General features: G+C 41.1%; 1 protein-coding gene across 3 annotated transcripts in view; it reads right to left on the bottom strand.

Moving 5' to 3' along the window:
- AK5 (adenylate kinase 5) overlaps positions 1–18,100 on the bottom strand; it is a 276,265-nt gene that overhangs the window by 71,104 nt on the left and 187,061 nt on the right. For all 3 annotated transcript variants that reach the window (XM_030825171.1, XM_030825172.1, XM_003260226.2), the window contains exons 9-10: positions 5,266–5,308; positions 2,262–2,306 (exon numbers count right to left, since the gene is read on the bottom strand). In XM_030825171.1, the coding sequence (XP_030681031.1) occupies positions 2,262–2,306; positions 5,266–5,308 (88 nt within the window). The remainder of the gene's footprint in view (positions 1–2,261; positions 2,307–5,265; positions 5,309–18,100) is intronic.

Below are 18,100 nucleotides of genomic sequence, written 5' to 3' on the forward strand. Positions count from 1 at the left end.
AGCCTGTTGTGGGACCTTGTGATCGCATAAGTTAATACTTAACAAATTCCTATATGTATATATGTATTCTATTAGTTCTGTCCCTCTAGAGAACGCTGACTAATATAGGCTCCTACTGTGAATTCCTAGCTGTCAGGTTTAAAGGATCTCCCCTTTTCCTAACTTGGCTCCTAATATAAAAATTGAATAGAAAATATAAGACTCTGTGTATGGTCTGGATGCCAGGAAAATTGATTATTAAAACTTATGTGGAAAAGAGAATTTTAGTAATCTACAGCACAACTAATTTTCCTTTGCAATTATGACATTAGGTTACTCTTCAATAAGTGATATAAGCAATATACAGTTTTACTTTCTGAAAAAAACGCAAAATAAGTGTGGGAAGAGTCCATCCAGTTCCCACGGTTAAGGTCAGCTAGAGGTTAGCAGATGACAACTGGACCTAAGGTAGGTCTCAAGAATTCCCACTGCTTGACACATACTGCTCTCTTTGCCTCCTCTCACCTCCCATTCATCCCTTCACTGGGCCCATCTCTCCTTTTATCTCCCTGCTTAAATGTTACGTTCTTAGGGAAGCCTTCCCTGGTCACCCTCTCTAAAGTAACCACCTAATTTTACTCCAAACACTTGACCCAGGTTGTTCCCTATTTCAGCTCTTTGGTTCCTTTCTAATACTTTTCAAGGTTAATGATATATCCATTATTCTCTTCATCTAAGATGGCAGCTCTGTGACTCCTCACTGTCCAGCAGGGGTCCAATATTCAATAAGCATGTGTCAGATGGCTGAATGTGTGAGACAGCTTGCATTCAGGTTAACAACCAACACAACTGAGTGGCGGAGGAGGGAGAAGCCTCGAGTGAGGACCTACAGTCAGAGACCCTGGTCTCCTCCCTGCTACCAGTTAATTGAATGACTGTGATCAGACCCCTTAACTTCTCTGGGCCTCAGTTTCCTCATCTAACAATGAGGGAAGTTTACCCAGAGATTTCCAAGGAGGCACTCTGATTTTAACTTGCAAGAGTCTAAGTTTATCTGATTATATTTCTGTAGTGTTGACAACCATTCTTTTCCCACTCACTGAGGAGGTGTGGACCTTTTCATTATTTCTGAATATAAATAGACATTTTCTGGAAAATGTACAGGTAGGTGTACTAATTTTTTGAGGCACTTGAATGATTAGAGGAAAAAGTACTAAGTTTTGAAAGGATAATATTTGTCCTTTTTTTTGTGCATTTTTAACTACTGCACAACTAGTTCCCTTTATTTCCATAAGGAAAACTGGAAATCTGGCTCTCACACACTCATTAGCTTCATAATCTTGGACAAATTCCTTAACCTTCGTGAGTCTCATTTTTCTTGTCTGTGTAATAGATATGTAATAGGAATAGACTAGGTAATGGGATTGTATAAGGATTAACTGAGATAACCGGGAGCATAGTGGGTGCTCAGAAAATGTTGGTAAACCTCAAACACATTTTCTCCCACAATTAATCCATCAATAAGTTTCACTGTACTAGAGCAAAGAGCAAATTAGATAGCTTTTACTGTTTGCTGTGTAGAATCAGGATCTGGCTATTGAGGTATATTTGAACATGTGGCAATTGATGCATTCAGTTTAGAAAGGAGGGGGTCAGTGTTTAAACAGAAAAGATGTGTGTTAGATTTTAATACATGACAACCTCTTACCCTTTTAATGCACTTTGTTATTGTAGAGCTAAACTCAGAAGTTTGACATTCTTTCAAGTCCTACTTTTTCCATGCTGAAAAGATACAAATCCCAAAGCGATATAAAACTGCATACGTGAAAGAAATAACCTGCAAAACTTGGGGTACTATTTTGACCAAAAAGACTTCAAAACAGAATGAGAAATAAATAGTCTCTTTCACTACCAAATTCTTTTTTTTTTTTTTTTTTTTTGACAGAGTCTTGCTCTGTCGCCCAGGGTGGAGTGCAGTGGCGTGATATCGGCTCACTGCAAGCTCCGCCTCCTGGGTTCATACCATTCTCCTGCCTCAGCCTCCTGAGTAGCTGGGACTACAGATGCCCGCCACCATGCCCGGCTAATTTTTTTTGTATTTTTAGTAGAGACGGGGTTTCGCTATGTTAGCCAGGATGGTCTCGATCTCCTGACCTCGTGATCTGCCCGCCTTGGCCTCCCACGGTGCTGGGATTACAGGCATAAACCACCGTGCCCGGCCTACTACCAAATTCTTATTATTAGCAATTGTATTGTTAGAAAATGCAAGGGCTGTTACTCACCAATCATGAAAATGATTTTACACTTTCTCAAATCTTCCATGAAACCTTTAAAATAAGAATAACTTAAGTTATTGGCAAGAAAAACTGTATTGAAGCCCTGGTTTTACTCATGTTGTATAAAAACTCAAACCTTGTAGTTTTATTTGATAAAAAGCTTGAAGTTGAATAAATGTGTGAATAGGCTACAATTAGTAGGCACCAATGACCATTTCAGTGTTTTTGTTTGTTTGTTTTTTGAGATAGTCTCACCCTGTTGCCCAGGCTGGAGTGCAGTGGCTCGATCTTGGCTCACTGCAACCTCCACCTCTCAGGTTCAAGCCATTCTCCTGTCTCAGGCTCCCGGATAGCTGGGATTACAGGCATGCCACCACACCTGGCTACTTTTTGTATTTTTATTAAAGAGGGGGTTTCACCGTGTTGGCCAGGCTGGTCTTGAACTCCTGGCCTCAAGTGATCCACTTGCCTTGGCCTCCCAAAGTGCTGGGATTACAGGTGTGAGCCACCGTGCCCTGCTCATTTCAGTCTTATTCCCCCACCCCGGTAATGTATTTTTATTTTAACATGCAGGATCAACTTTTGGTGGCAAAAATTTATGTCATTAAATAGCACGAATCACAAAGAAAGCTATTTTTAAAAATTACTTTTAAATCATCCTAACTATCTCAGTTTGGTGTTATTTCACACTTAAAACATTTGCTAAGCTTCCTTTATATACAGATGGTTAAAACGCAAGTGGAGTATCTGGAAAATAATATTTTAAAAAATAGTTTCGCTTAGAGCAAATAATGTTATTTTCCATTTAAGGTGGTGATATAAAATTTCCTTTTAAAATAAATGTATCTGAGTAACAGCAGTTCATAGTTTCTGTAGATAACTACTTTTGAAAGTTAGATCATTATTCTGACAGTTAGAAAACATTTTTTAGTGAAATTGGGGTAGTTCATTTATATGCATGACACCACATTTTGTAGGAATTCACAATTAGCTGAGAGAAGCCCCAACTCTACCAGAGGAAGAGAGAGTGTGCGGCATGATGAATTGGGTTGGGGACAAAGAGAGGAGAAAGAGCTGGAAACAGGATAGAAGTAAGTTTGGGATCGTTGAAACCATATGGTTTCCACAACAAAAAACAAACAAACAAAAAGAATTTTTAAATCAAATCCAGTCTCTTTACAGAATACCCCATGGTGACAGGAAACACCTTACATTGTTTGGAGTTTTCTATTAAAGGCAGATACACTGGTGTTCCTAACATGTGGGACCAGATGGTCATCTCAGGTTCTCCAGCCTGTGAGTTTACATTTACGAAGCTGAGGAACTCTGAGCCTATCTGCAATCTAGGAAAATGGCCCTGGTTATTATTGTGATTTTTTTTGGTATGATTGTATCCTATTTCAGTTTTAAAAAATAGTTGTTTTAAAATTAATGATGGTACATGACATTCATCTAATGTAGTCATTACAAATTAAGTATATAGTTTTTAATGACATAGGAACATGTTTATGTTGTGATATGTACAAAACATTTGGAGATACTTATATATACATATGCATTCTCAACTATGTAAAAATAGATATATAGACAATGCATTGGTATGAAATGTACCAAAATGTTAACCATGATAATTTATAAGTCATAAGGTTTTAAATGGCTCTTATTTTATACCTTAAAAAATTTCTACAGTGAGTATGTGTTAATTTTATAACTAGAATAAAAGGGAAAATTTATTAGGCAATCAGTCATCCTCTATCCAGTTGAGACCAAGTTGATTATTTGCACTTAGCTAAATGACAGCTAAGTTATGGCTCATACATTTGTACCTCTCCTCATGAATCACCAAGATGTCATTTGGTGACTGTGATTTTCACATACCGCTCTTGCCATTATCATCAAATGACACTTTACCTACCACCTTGTGCTCATAAATCTGTGCAAGATTAGAGCTGGGGTTATTTAAAAAGCCAAATCACTTACTTACATGTGTTTAGAATCAATACTGTAAACATATTTCCATGACTTATATTATAACTTTTATTACAGGGTAGATATGTTAGAAGGTATTTTTACTTAGGACAATTACGAACCTTTTCTTTTTTGGATAGTCCCAAATTCACATAATCATATCTATTTTCAGTTACATGCATAGCTAGTTATGGGTGGAATTTTTACTTTTTGCAAGACTTTTTTTTTTTTTTTTTTGACATGTAGTCTCACTCTGTCACCAAGAGTGCAATGATGCAACCTTGGCTCATTGAAACCTCATCGTCCTGGGTTCAAGCAATTCTCCTGCCTCAGCCTCCGGAGTAGCTGGGATTACAGGTGTGCACCACCATGCCTTTCTAAATTTTTTTGTATTTTTAGTAGAGACAGGGTTTCACCATATTGGCCAGGCTGGTCTTGAATTCCTGACCTCAAGTGATCCGCCCGCCTTGGCCTCCCAAAGTGCTGAGATTATAGGCGTGAGCCACTGCACCTGGCCCTTTGCAAAACTTTTAATATGACAAAAATTACAAAGCAGTATAATCCTGGTGTAGGGTAGGTTGGATCCCAAAGGTACACGTGGAATAGTAACTACCACGCAGGAAAAAGATTTTTGTGTTTCAATTATGTTTAAAGAATGTTGAATTAAAGTTTAACAACTCTTTTTACTGCAGGACTTGTGGGAGCTTTGGATGCTATTATATACTTGGATCTTCCAGTGGGGACCTGGTATTAAGCATATTTCAAAGAAATTTGAGTAGAGCATTCTCTTTTCGCAGAGCCTCTCGGGAGTCACGTTCTCTGGGCAGTTAGGAAATGCATCACTTAGTAATGCACCCCCCTTTGGTTCTTTACATGGATGGAGGCGGGAAAGACCCAAAGAGTTCTACTCTTAATCATGCTCCCTGGCTAAGGAAAAAGTGATGCTGTTAATATTTTGTCTCTTAAGTTGATGTTTAATTAAAAAGGCATGGTCAAAGTTACTAAAATGACAAGTTTGATCTGATCAGTAAGGAAAACTCACCTCCCATAGTGTCCTCTCCAAATACATTTAACTGGTCATCACCCTGTTAAAAAAATCACAATATTAGATAATGATAATAGCAGGTACTGTGCTGAACTCCTTGGCAACTCTGGCATACTTGAACTTCCAAACAACTGTAAGAGGGAGGCACTTCCAAACAATTTTATGAGGGACAACATTTTACAGACGAAGACACTGAGAATTCTAAAAGTTAACTTTCCAAAGGTGACAGGGTAGTGAGGGACAGAGCTCAGAATTAAACCTGGGTCATCTGTCCTGAGTACATGCTCTCTTCTTAACCAGTACAGTATCTCACCTTTTTTTTTTTTTAAAGTGCAAAAGCTATCTGCGGACAGGAAGGCTGACTTCAAGAAGACAAAATCCTTTGGTATCAGAAGCTTACTGGTAGGTGTGATCACAGCTGTTTTATGAGTAACTCCAAATTTTAAAGCTGGGGTTGGCAACAATTTTCTGTAAAGGGCCAGATAGTAACTATTTTCATCATCGTGAGCCACATGTCCCCTGCAGCAACTACCTTTTTTTTTTGAGACATAGTCTCGCCCTGTTGCCCAGGCTGGAGCGCAGTGGTGCAGTCTCGGCTCACTGCAACCTCCACCTCCTGGGTTCAAGCAATTTGGGCCTCAGCCTCCCCAGTAGCTGGGAGTACAGGCATGTGCCACCATGCTGGGCTAATTTTTGTATTTTTAGTAGAGAGAGGGTTTCACCATGTTGGCCAGGCTGGTCTCAAACTCCTGACCTCAAGTGATCTGCCTACCTCAGCCTTTCAAAGTGCTGGGCTTACAGACATGAGCCACCGTGCCCGGCCCCTACAGGACAACTATTTAGCCACAATTTGCCAATCCTGGAACCAAAGCATGAAATAAAGGAAGTTGGGGTGATCAGTTTTTATTGATGCCTACCTTTAAATTTTTCATTAAAAATAATTTAATCAAACAGATGCTCTATTCCTTATGGAGTAGCTCATGGTGGTTGGAAAAAAATTCAGAAAAACATTTTATAAAAGGCACTAGGTGAGAACTCTCACCCCCACCTATGTCTTCATCTGTATCATTTCTCCACTGTGTCGCCCCTTATAGGTAACCACTTATATAGATTTTTCTTGAGGCACACAAAAATGGCTTCTAGATATCCAGGGATACATGTGAACATAAATAGATATTATGATCTCCATTTCTTATACAAAAGAATTATACTTTTATTATACATGCATATGTGTTTATGATATAATACTATTCTATAATACATTGCTCCTCCACTTGCTTTTTCTCTGATCAATGTATCCTGGAGAAATTTCCATATAAGTACAGAATGTTCTCTGTACCAAATATCATCAGTTGCACAGTATTCTACTGTATGTATGGTACCATAATTGTTGTTGTTTAATTAGTCCTTTATTGATGGATCAGTGAGTAGTTTCCAGTCTCGAACTTTTTTTGGAAAAAGTGGCATAGTGAGTAAATTTGCATAAATATCATTTCATACTGCAGGCTAAATTTCGAGAGAGGGGACTGCATGGTCAAAGAGTAAATGTATTTATAATTTTGATCGAATTTTACCAAACTGCTGCCCATAGAGGTTGTACCATTTTGAAGGGACAGCCTCTGGCTTGTGCTTTATGCCAGCCTCTTGCCTCTAATTCACTTTGATGCCTGAGTCAGTTAAATGAGGTTGTCTGGTTGTATTAACACTCCCTTGAGGTAAACTGCCCTCAAAACACTTTATTTAAAGACGGATTCTTGCTGTCCTGTTTAGAATATATGCCTTCAGGGAAATTTTACTGCTCATCTTCTAAGAGTTGCCTGTGCATTCAGTGCTATTCCAGGTAAGAGAAGAGCTTTTAACAGAGTGGTCATTCAGGGACACATTTACATTAATGAATTCTCTTCTGTGAATAGAAAAAACATCAATTATTCCTCAACAAGCCTCTCCACCACTTCCCTTGTTGAAATTACCATGATTCAGAACTTGGAGTTTAGGGATCACCTAATCCAACCCTGCCACCCACTCTTCCATCTTACAGATGAGGAAACTGATGTTCAGAGAGGTCATGCGAGGGGCCCATGGCCATGCCATCATGTCCTTAGTGACATCAGGATGGGATGAGAACCACTTCTTTTACCACTTTGCATGGCTGCTATGGATTTGGTCTCATCAGTGTAGGGGCATCCCCTCTCCTCTGCTCACCTGGCCAGGCACCCATCCACCGAACTGCTGCTAAGGGCCCACTGCAGTCTGGCTCCCTGCCTCAAGCTGGGATGACTCCATGGAGCAAGCTGGGCCCCAGAGCTCACCGTGGTCTCAGGATGAAGTTAGGATGGAGCCAGGACCACATCTTTGCTTAGCTCTTACCCCTGCCCTATCCTGCTTCTCCTCAGAGGGCTCCCTAATAATGCAGTTGCATGAGAATTCTCGTCTCAGGCTTTGCTTCTAGGGGAAAAATATCAATTACTCCTCAAGACAGGGAGCTTGAGGAGTTCCCAAATTCTCAGGGAATTTTGGATTTAAGACAGGGACCTATTTGAAGCAATTAATAAGTTTGCCTAAGGTGCAGCTGCATAGAACAGGCTCAAGGGTATTTCCTGGAAAAGGATTGTTTAATCTAAATCTGCTTATTGTTTGTCAGACGGCTATTGACTCTATCTAGGTAATGTTGACAGGAAACCATGGAGTCCTCTCCCTCAATTTTTAATATTATTGTTAGATTATCAGACTTATACCCACCTTATAGGCTAGGCTGTATTCGATCTTTCTTGTACATGGCTATCATGTTTGGGGAGTCTGATTGTGGTTAATGTGAATTCCTGAAACAGTGCATCCCACTATAAAAGGACCCATCTGACCTCTGCCAGGCTTCTTGAGTCTGACCTATTTGTATCCAAAGCTCTTATTCACAGCCTTCTATTACACTTGCTCAAACGCTTCCCAGGAGCCCCAGCTTTATTTTCATTAATTCATCAATAGTGAACAGGCTGCTGGGACATAGATGCAACTGTCATCAACTCTCACCAGGAATGCGGTGCACTGACATAAAAGCCCAGGTGAACGAGATGTTTGATTGGAGGGTGTAATTTTCCAGGGACTCTCAATAAACCTCGTGGTTCCAATGTGAATATTTTGTAAACAAAATTAATCTGGCATCTTATACACACACATACACACACACACACACACTCGGGGTGAATGGGAAACACTTCTGGTTTTGGTGAAAAAGATACCAAACAGCCCCCGTAAGCACTAAATCTTGTTACTTTTCAAATGTTGGGTGTGTTCTGCATGAAAGGCATTAATTTCAGAATGTCACTTGGACAAGGAGCCAAAGGCTGTAGCCTTATTCAGGAGACGTCTGATCAGGTGTTTATGCTCAGTCGCCTTGGAGCTTCCTCTTCAATGAGGCATGACTTGAGAAGACTCAACCCATTAGCCATCACTCTGAGTGTCTGTGGGTGCCTCTTTGTGTTCTGGCCTTTTTCTGTGTTGAGGCTCCATCTAGTCTGCCCTTTGTCACCTTAAGTCTGAATTATTGAGTTAGGCTTTGTGCGCACAATGGGACATAGGTGACTTTCTATAGTATTAAACTAGGTTTTGAGGTACATGAAGTGGGATACTAAATCTTCTGAACTGACAAAGAGAGAGACAGTATAAATACAGTCACATATTTGATGTAAGTGCCCTGTAAGACTCACAAGTATGGGGCGCCAAGGCACAGCCTGCAATGCTGTGATTAATACTGTTAAGGTGGGAGAAGCTGCAGCAAACCCACTAACACCAAAAGACAATCTCAGGCCGGGTACGGTGGCTCACGCCTGTAATCCCAGCACTTTGGGAGGCCGAGGCGGGCGGATCACCTTAAGTTGGGAGTTTGAGACCAGCCTGATTAACATAGAGAAACCCTGTCTCTACTAAAAACACAAAAATTAGCCGGGTGTGGTGGCGCACGCCTGTAATCCTAGGTACTCAGGAAGCTTAGGCAGGAGAATCCCTTGAAACCTGGGAGGCGGAGGTTGCGGTGAGCTGAGATCATGCCACTGCACTCCAGCCTGGGCAACAAGAGAGAAATTCCACCTCAAAAAAAAAAAAAAAAAAAAAAAAAAAGACAATTTCAGGTTGCCACATCATTTTGATGCTACAGATTGGGTAATAATGTTGGTAATTGATGAGGAGAAATCTAGAATTCTATTGAAGGGACACATTTAAAATTTCAAAGTGGGATTAGTGGCTATGGGAAACTGCAGATTTGGTTTACAGACTTGCTTTGGTCTCTTTCCCTCATCTTCCAGTCAATTAAGACCCATTAGGAGGGCAAAAGGAACCCACATTCAACCTTATTTCCCTGTGTAGGTGTGTATGCAAAAAAAAAAACTACTTTTGCAAGGCTGGGTTCTGGTATATCATTTGTACGAAGAGTGGCTAATTGGGGTATGTATGTGCTTTCCTTTAGGATCAGGGTGCCTATCATCACCACCTTAAGATATTCATGTCTAGTCGTTCCCATTTCCTTGAATTATTGAATTTTAAATGAGGGAGATCAAAATCGAACAACTTAGTCTCACAGATGGGTTCACCAATTTTAAGAAACTATCTTCTTCAACTGGGTTTGATTACAGCATAGTGACTGCTCCTGGTGACAGAACCAATTTCTGTGGCATTGCCACAGTAGATTGTGTTAGTCTGTTTTCACACAGCTGATAAAGACATACCTGAGATTGGGCAATTTACAAAGGAAAGAGGTTTAATGGAGAACTCATGGTCCCACGTGGCTGGAGAACCCTCACAATTATGGCGGAAGAGAAGGAGGAACAAGTCACATCTTATGTGGATGGCAGCAGGCAAGGAGAGCTTGTGCAGAGAAACTCCAATTTTTAAAACCATCAGATCTCCTGAGACCCATTCACTATCATGAGAACAGCACAGGAAAGACCCGCCCCCATGATTCAATCATCTCCCACCGGATCCCTCCCACAACATGTGGGAATTATGGGTGCTACAAGATGAGATTTGGGTGGGGACACAGAGCCAAACCATATCACAGATCACCTCATCATAAGAAGCTGACATTTAAATAATTCAACTTGAAAGCCTGTTTGCAGATACGATCTCACTGGACCCTCACTGCAACCTCATGGATGAGGAAGTTGTAGTTGAGATTCTGAGGGAGCACAGGATGGGGATGTGCCTGGGCTTCCTCTGGCACAAGAGGTGAGCTGAACTTTGAAGTCAGCTCTCTGACACGAACCTCTGCTTCCTCAGCAGCATCCTCTTACTGCTCTTGGAGATGACAATCGTGTATTCAGATACGCCTACTGTCCTTCCTTAAACCGTTTCAGTTTTTAAAAATGCTTTTGGAGGCCATAAAATTAAAGTTCTCCTGAGAAGGAGAAAGAAGTAATAGGTCATTTTGGGGGTGTATTCCCAGTTCAGAGTAACTTGTTTGTATTAACCAGCGTGTGTGTTTCATGGTAGCAAAATGTGTATAACTTCAAATGGGATTATGAGAAAGGGGCTTACTTGACATTAAAATGTTACAGCTAAGATTAATTTCTTGCTCTAAAATTCACAGATGAATGCTGCAAAAAAAGGAGACTGTTTTTCTGACACTGAACACAGATAACTTCAAAATGCAAAAAAAAAAAAAAAAAAAAAAGAAAAAAAAGGATTTAAAAGCATTCCTTAGTCTCTAAGATAATGCAAGGAACAGTCCTTTCTAATTTTTTCTTACCTCAATGAGTACTAAACAGAATAACCCAATTCTGGAAGAATCATGAAGCATGAAATGCTAGCATATGAGGATTTTCCTAGATTTCTATTTAGATTGGTCTAGTGACTTCTCTCTGGTTACAGGAAGTAATAGCAGGGTGGTGCAGATAGAGGTGGAGCAAAAAAATATCTTGTAGTTCTTGGAAGGGTTCACTTCATTGAGGGGCAGAATCTTAATAGGATGGAATAATTTAAAAAGAACAACCAGGCCAGGGGTGGCTCATGTCTGCAATCCCAGCACTTTGGAAGGCCAAGGAGGGAGGATCATTTGAGCCCAGGAGTTTGAGACTAGCCTGGGCAACATAGTGAGACCCTGCTCTACAAAAAATTTAAAAAATTAGCTGGGCATGGTGGTGTGTGCCTGTGGTCCCAGCTACTCAGGAGGCTAAGGATGGAGGATGGCTTGGGCCTAGGAGGTTGAGGCTGCAGTGAGCCATGACTGCACCAGTACACTCTAACCTGGATGACAGAGTGAGACCCTGTCTCAGAAACACACACACACACACACACTAAAAAGAACAATCAAAAATAGATCAGGCTATTTCCCCATCTTTTTACCTGAAAATGAATTTTTTTGCACTTTCCTTATACCTTTTTAAAAAAAAAAAACAGCAAAACACCTTACATATTAAACAATTTTAGAAAATGATTACTGGAACTATTATTTCAGTAGTACTTAGAGTGTTTTCAGCATGTGCAATCTCATCTGATCTCAGAAAAAAACTAGCAAGTAGGCAAGTTTGATGTTTCCCATTTTTCAGATGAGGAAACTGAAGCTCAGAAAGCTTATGCAACTTGTGCAGGATGCCCTGGTGGGTCGGGCTTCCCGATTCCCCAAGCCCATGCTCTGCCTTCCTCCAGCCGACCTGGGTGGCGTGAGATGATACATAAGTACAGGATGACAGAGTATGGTGAGCAGGGAAGGGCATCGTTGGAAATGCTCCTGGTGTCGTATGAATAGAAACGAAGATGGAATCATTTGCTAAAAGTGGAGCTGAAGCTGGATCATGCTAAACCAATGATCTGAAAATGATCAGGTTTTACTGGAAAACTGTGAACGAAGTTTTGAAATCCCTTGGAACTTCAGCAGGAGAATATTGAAAAATAAAAACATAACTACATTTTATCACCAGGGAGAAGGGAGACTGGTCCTTGAGAAATTTTGAGTGGTTACAGTTCTTTTCTAAAGCATGTTTTCATTTAAAGTAATGGGCAATTTGAAAGAAAAAAAGTATGGGAAATGGTATGCAATTTAGTTACACCCCAGAATTTATTCCGCAGCAAGTCCCATTTCTCATTCACTGAACTACACAATTAGAGGTCTGCTTGCTGTAAAGTACTTGTATAACTGAGTAAACAGAGTTGAAAAAAATGTGGTGGATGCTAGGCTAACCTTTTTCCAGTTGTATTAAATTGCAGATTCTCTACATAAACTGCTTTAACAGACCTAGTTCTCTAGGAGAAATGGTATTTTTCTTCTCTTATGTATAAATTGCAACATTAGTGTCTCTAATAAGACATTTTAAAGAAAAAAAATTTTCTCACTGTTTTTCTCTAAGTTCCTGTTTTCATCATCTGAAATATGTGTTCAACTCAACTCTCTGCTGGAAGATTATGAAACACTTTGATCTTGTCTTCAGATGCCAAATGTGGCACCATTGGTAAGAAGAGCTTTGTTAGGCTGGTGGTTTAAAGGAAGGGGTAAAGTTCCCATTTTAATTTCATGTAAAGTTAATGTTGGCCATAAAGTCACATCTGACTAGTCTTGCCAAGGAATTATTTGACCTTTACCTCTTTGCTTTCTAATTCCTTGTAAAACAGAAATAAAATGGCAAAGCTGAGCTTCAGTCACTGGGAATTACAGAGCACACTGGCTTGTCTCTTACTTTTGTTAGGTGCCATATATATATATACAAGCTCCATATATAGATATACAGACAGAGTAATACATACATATATATAATATATGTGTATATATATGTATATACACATATATATCTCATATATACACATACATATACATAGAAAATATATATGTATATATATACATTTGCCCTGAGCTTGTTTACATTCTGCCCCTTCTTCTACCTCCCCACCTTCCTGAGCAATATATATATTTCTCTCTATATCTATATATGGAGCCTTTATATATCTATATATGGAGTATATAGAATACACACACACACATATGTCTATATATATATATATACATGCACACACACATACTCCTAGCAAAATGGAAAATCAGATTGATTATTAGAATAAAACACACTAGGTTGAGCACAGTGGCTCACACCTGTAATCCCAGCACTTTGGGAGGCTGAGGCGGGAGGATTGTTTGAAGCCAGGAGTTCAAGATCAGCCTGGTAAACATAGTGAGACCCCATCTGTACAAAGAAGTTAAAAAAACAGCTAGACATGGTGCGCACCTATAGTTTCAGCTACTCAGGAGACTGAGGTGGGAGGATCACTTGAATTTAGGTGTTCGAGGCTGCAGTGAACTGTGATTGAACCACTGTGCTCTAGCCTGGGTGAAAGAAAGAGAGTCTGTCTCAAAAATAAATAAATAAAAGAATAAAACACATTATATGTGTGTTCGTGTGTTTTCAGGGAGAAAAAGGATCACCCAGAGGCATCATCCTTTGTGACATCACCTTTCTTTAAGAAGGGAGTAAGATTGGGGGAAGGTGGGTCCAGATGAGGTGAGCCAGTGGAGAGCTTAAGGGACTGACAACTCCTTCTCCAGTCCTCTTCCTTCTGAGTTCCTCCATTGGTCACACTGTACCCTAATTAATGCTTTTCCTGCAGCCTGAAGCACTTCTTGATCCTCACTGTCATAGAAGCAACAGTTTTCCATCAAGCACTCCCAAGCCTACAGTCTCTGACCTGGGCCCTACTTCTCCTGCTTTCATTATTCCTCAACATGAATGTCTGTGTTCAATCCCCAAGGCTCTAGAGGGTAAGCCTGAGTGGGAAGTGAGACAGGGCTAGTTAGTGGCAGTGGGACATAGAGCCAGGGAGGTATGAAAGATGATATCCAGGTTGGAGTTGGGAATCAAGGAGGCAGGTCAAAAGAAGTCTTCTTCCCATTAGAAACAATATGGGGGCCTGAGGTGACAGGCTTTCCTCTGAGTCCACCAGCCTGAGAAGGGGTCAGGAGGAGACATTCGGGAGAGACTGCTGATGAGCCGTTGCTATCTATAGCTACTAGTGACAATATTTATAAAGTACTGGCTGGTTTGCCCAAGCTAGTTCAGATAAACTCCACATGAGACAAATGACTCCATTAATTTCCCCAGAGCTTGACTCGTTTAATCTGCCTTCTGGACCCCTGCTTATTGTTTGTCCAGCCTGGAATGCCTTCCCCTTTGCCCTGAGCTTGTTTACATTCTGCCCCTTCTCCCCTCCTCCCTGAGCCCTTGCCAGTGACTTTACCTTCACCAAACTCCCCATGAATCATCCATTTGGCTCAGAGCACGTGTGAGTGGTAAGAACAGCATTTGCTGTATGCCAGGGACAGCACTAAGCTCTTTACGTAGATGATCTCATTTAATTGTATTGCTACTTAACTGCATATGTGTTGAATTTGTTTTTCCAAAATTCTTCTCAAAGATGGGGCTGTCTTTTATCTTTTTGCACCCAAATGACTAACAGAGATGTGCTAAGTAAAGATTTGTAAATGATGAATATAAGAAGACACAGTTTCTTTTTTCAAAATATAGTAAAAATAGTGATAGAGAAGATACAATCAGTAGATTTCTCCAGAAGGAAGAAGGGCAGAAGTAATATCAGTGCATAGGCAATTAGAAAAGTCTAAATGTTTAAGGTCCGTAGCTGTCCAATCCTGGAAGGGTAGATTTGGAAGATCCCAGCACCAGAGGTATTCAAGTGGAGGCAGAGTAACTATCTGGCAGTCAAGAGATTCTTAGACCGTGTAGGAGGTTAGATTAGGTGCTGTCTAAAGAAGCTTCTGAGGCTGGGCATGGTGGCTCATGCCTGTAATCCCAGTACTTTGAGAGGCTGAGGTGGGAGGATAGCTTGAGGCAAGGAGTTTGAGGCTGCAGTGAGTTGCGATTGTACCACTGCACTCCAGCCTGGGCAACAGAGACCCTGTCTCAAACAAAACAAAACAAACAAAACACCAAAAAAACCCCAAGAAGCTTCCAATGCTGAGATGCTACTGCTCATGCAACAATTCAACCAATATTTATTGAGTTCTGTGGTAGACGGAATAATGCTCCCACCCCCAGCAAAGACGTCCATGTCCTAATACTTGGAACTTGTGAATATGTTACCTTACATGGCCAAAGGGATTTTGCAGATGTGGATAAGTTAAGGATCCTGAGATGGGGAGATCATCCTGGATTATCTGGGTGGGCTCAGTGCAATCACAAGGGTCCTTCTAAGAAAGAGTCAAGAGGGTCAGAGTCAGAGGAGAGGTGGCGACAGAAGCAGAGGTCAGAATAATGCCACTGATGGAAGGAGCCACAAGCCAAGGGATGTGGGCAACTGGAATCTGAAAAAGACAGGGAAATGGATTTCTCCCTAGAGCCTCCAGAAGAATGGCAATCTTGCTGACACCTTGATTTTAGCCCAGTGAAAATTATTTTGGACTCCTGACTTCCAGAACTGTAAGATCATAAATGTGTGCTCTTCTATCCACCAAGTTTGCGGCAATCTGCTATGGCAGTGATAGGAAATCCATACAGACTTCTACTACGTGCTAGGAACTGTTCCAGGTGCTGGGAATGGAATGGGGAGCAGTCAGTTTTGAGTCACTGAGTATATTAGGTATTTGAGTGTGTGCCAAAATCAAGATTTGCAAATGATTTTATCCATGGAAGCTCTTGGTCAAACACAATCTCACAGGGAAGTGTAACATATAAGACTGATAGGAATGGGGGCTACTATTGGTGAAGGTGGAATGGGTGGCCCCAGAGCCCTGCCAAGGGCCATTCTTCTTCCTCCCTCAGTGACCTCTTTGGCAGACACTTCTAGATGCCTAGTCTTCCTCAGTCTTCCTCCCTTTTTTTTTTTTTGAGACAGAGTCTCAACTCTGTCACCCAGGCTGGAGTGCAGTGGCATCATCTCAGCTCACTGCAACCTCTGCTACCTGGAGTCAAGTGATTCTCTCACCTCAGCCTCCTCAGTAGCTGGGACCACAGGTGCGTGCCACCATGCCCAGTCTTTTAAAAAATTTTCTTATTTTTAGTAGAGATGGTGTTTTACCATGTTGTCCAGGTTGTTCTCGAACTCCTGAGCTCAAGCGATCAACCTGCCTTGGCCTCCCAAAGTCCTGGGATTACAGGCGTGAGCCACTGTGCCCGGCCCTCCCCTCCCTCCCTCCTCTTCTTTTCTTGCAGGTAGAGCCCACCTCTCTTTCTGGATGCAGAAAATGCCAGATCCTTGCATTTCCAACCTCCCTTGTGTTACGGGTATAGGTCTGTGACCAAATCAGGGCCAAGAGGATATGAAAAGCAATCTTCTGGGGGACTTTGAGGGAAAGAGGTTTTCTCTATTAAAAAAGAAAGACACACATGGGAGAATCAGCCTCACTCTCCCATTCTGGTTTTACAAGTGGTTGTGTGAGATGCCACATTTGGATCCACCACTGCCACCCTGTGACCACAAAAGGAGGCATCCCCTATGCGTTCAGGAGGGCAGATGGAAATAGGGAAACTTCCTGGGCCCCATGTGACCTTGTGTCCCTGCTGGACCAACTCTGGGATCATCTACCTTTAAAATGTAGGTAAGGAAGAAAATAACATTTTTAATTGTTTATGACAATTTTAGCTAGGTTACTTGCAGGTGGCAGGCAGCAAGTTCACTGAATCCTGCTTAACTTATGCACAATTGCAAAATCCTTTCTTGGTTGAATACTGGTATGAGAATGTAGAATTTCATTTTTGGCTTACATTTAAAAGGCACTTATCATTAATCTAATAAATAAGTTATTAAGGGTTAAGAAAATTTGGAATTCATAACCTAAGCTCAGCATGTCTGTAGAGCTTTGGAGAACTCCAGTTCAGCATTCTCTTAAGAATCTGGCCGCTGTACAAGGCCGACAATGTTCAGTGCTCCTGCAGCACGTGTACACATACTGAAACTGGCAATCTTAACAGTTTTCAGGAAGGATGCATTTTGCTGCTATTTTTGCTTTTTCATTATTAATTACAATGACTTTATCTTAATTACTACCAATTTAATTTGCTGTGGGGTGTTAATGCCACCTTATGTGGCATTCCATATGTCCTTTGGCACTCCAATGACAGATGCTTCCTTTGCACTGGCAATCTTTGGGGATAGGCTTTAAGGTCCACAGGTTCTATGGTTTCTAGATGAAACTCCATACTGCTCCAGTTGCAGAAGATAGGTCTGTAACCAGCCCAAATGTGCTAGTTTAATAAAGGTCAGTGCTACTGCAGTGGGGAAAAGTATGAACAGGTGAAGTAAGTGGGCAGTGGAAGCAATTTAGAAAGCACGTCAGTGCCCTCAACCCTGAACGAATGTTTCCATCATCATACTGTACTGGCTATAATAACAATAACTACACTTACTTTGTAGTATTTAATTTTCTTACCGCAGCAGCCAACTGAAGGAGGTATTATCATCCCCATTTTACAGATCTAAAGCTATGTCTTAGGGCTTAGGGGATGTGCCTCAATCGTAGAGCTAGAAAGTGTGTGAGACAGAGTTCGAATTCAGGTCTGCCTGATTCCAAAAACTTTAAAAAATATGTCTCCTAGGCCAAGCGCTGTGGCTCGCGCCTGTAATTCCAGCACTTTGGGAGGCTGAGGCAGGCAGATCAAGAGGTCAGGAGATGGAGACCATCCTGGCTAACACGGTGAAACCACGTCTCTACTAAAAATAAAAAAAAAATTAGCCAGGCATGGTGGCACATGCCTGTAGTCCCAGCTACTTGGGAGGCTGAGGCAGGAGAATCGCTTGAACCCAGGGGGCAGAGGTCGCAGTGAGCCAAGATTGTGCCACTGCACTCCAGCCTGGGCCACAGAGTGAGACTCTGTCTCAAAAAAAAAACAACAAAACATATATATATTCT

The sequence above is a fragment of the Nomascus leucogenys genome, chromosome 12 (assembly GCF_006542625.1).
Source record: "Nomascus leucogenys isolate Asia chromosome 12, Asia_NLE_v1, whole genome shotgun sequence".
NCBI classification, from domain to species: Eukaryota; Metazoa; Chordata; class Mammalia; order Primates; family Hylobatidae; genus Nomascus; species Nomascus leucogenys.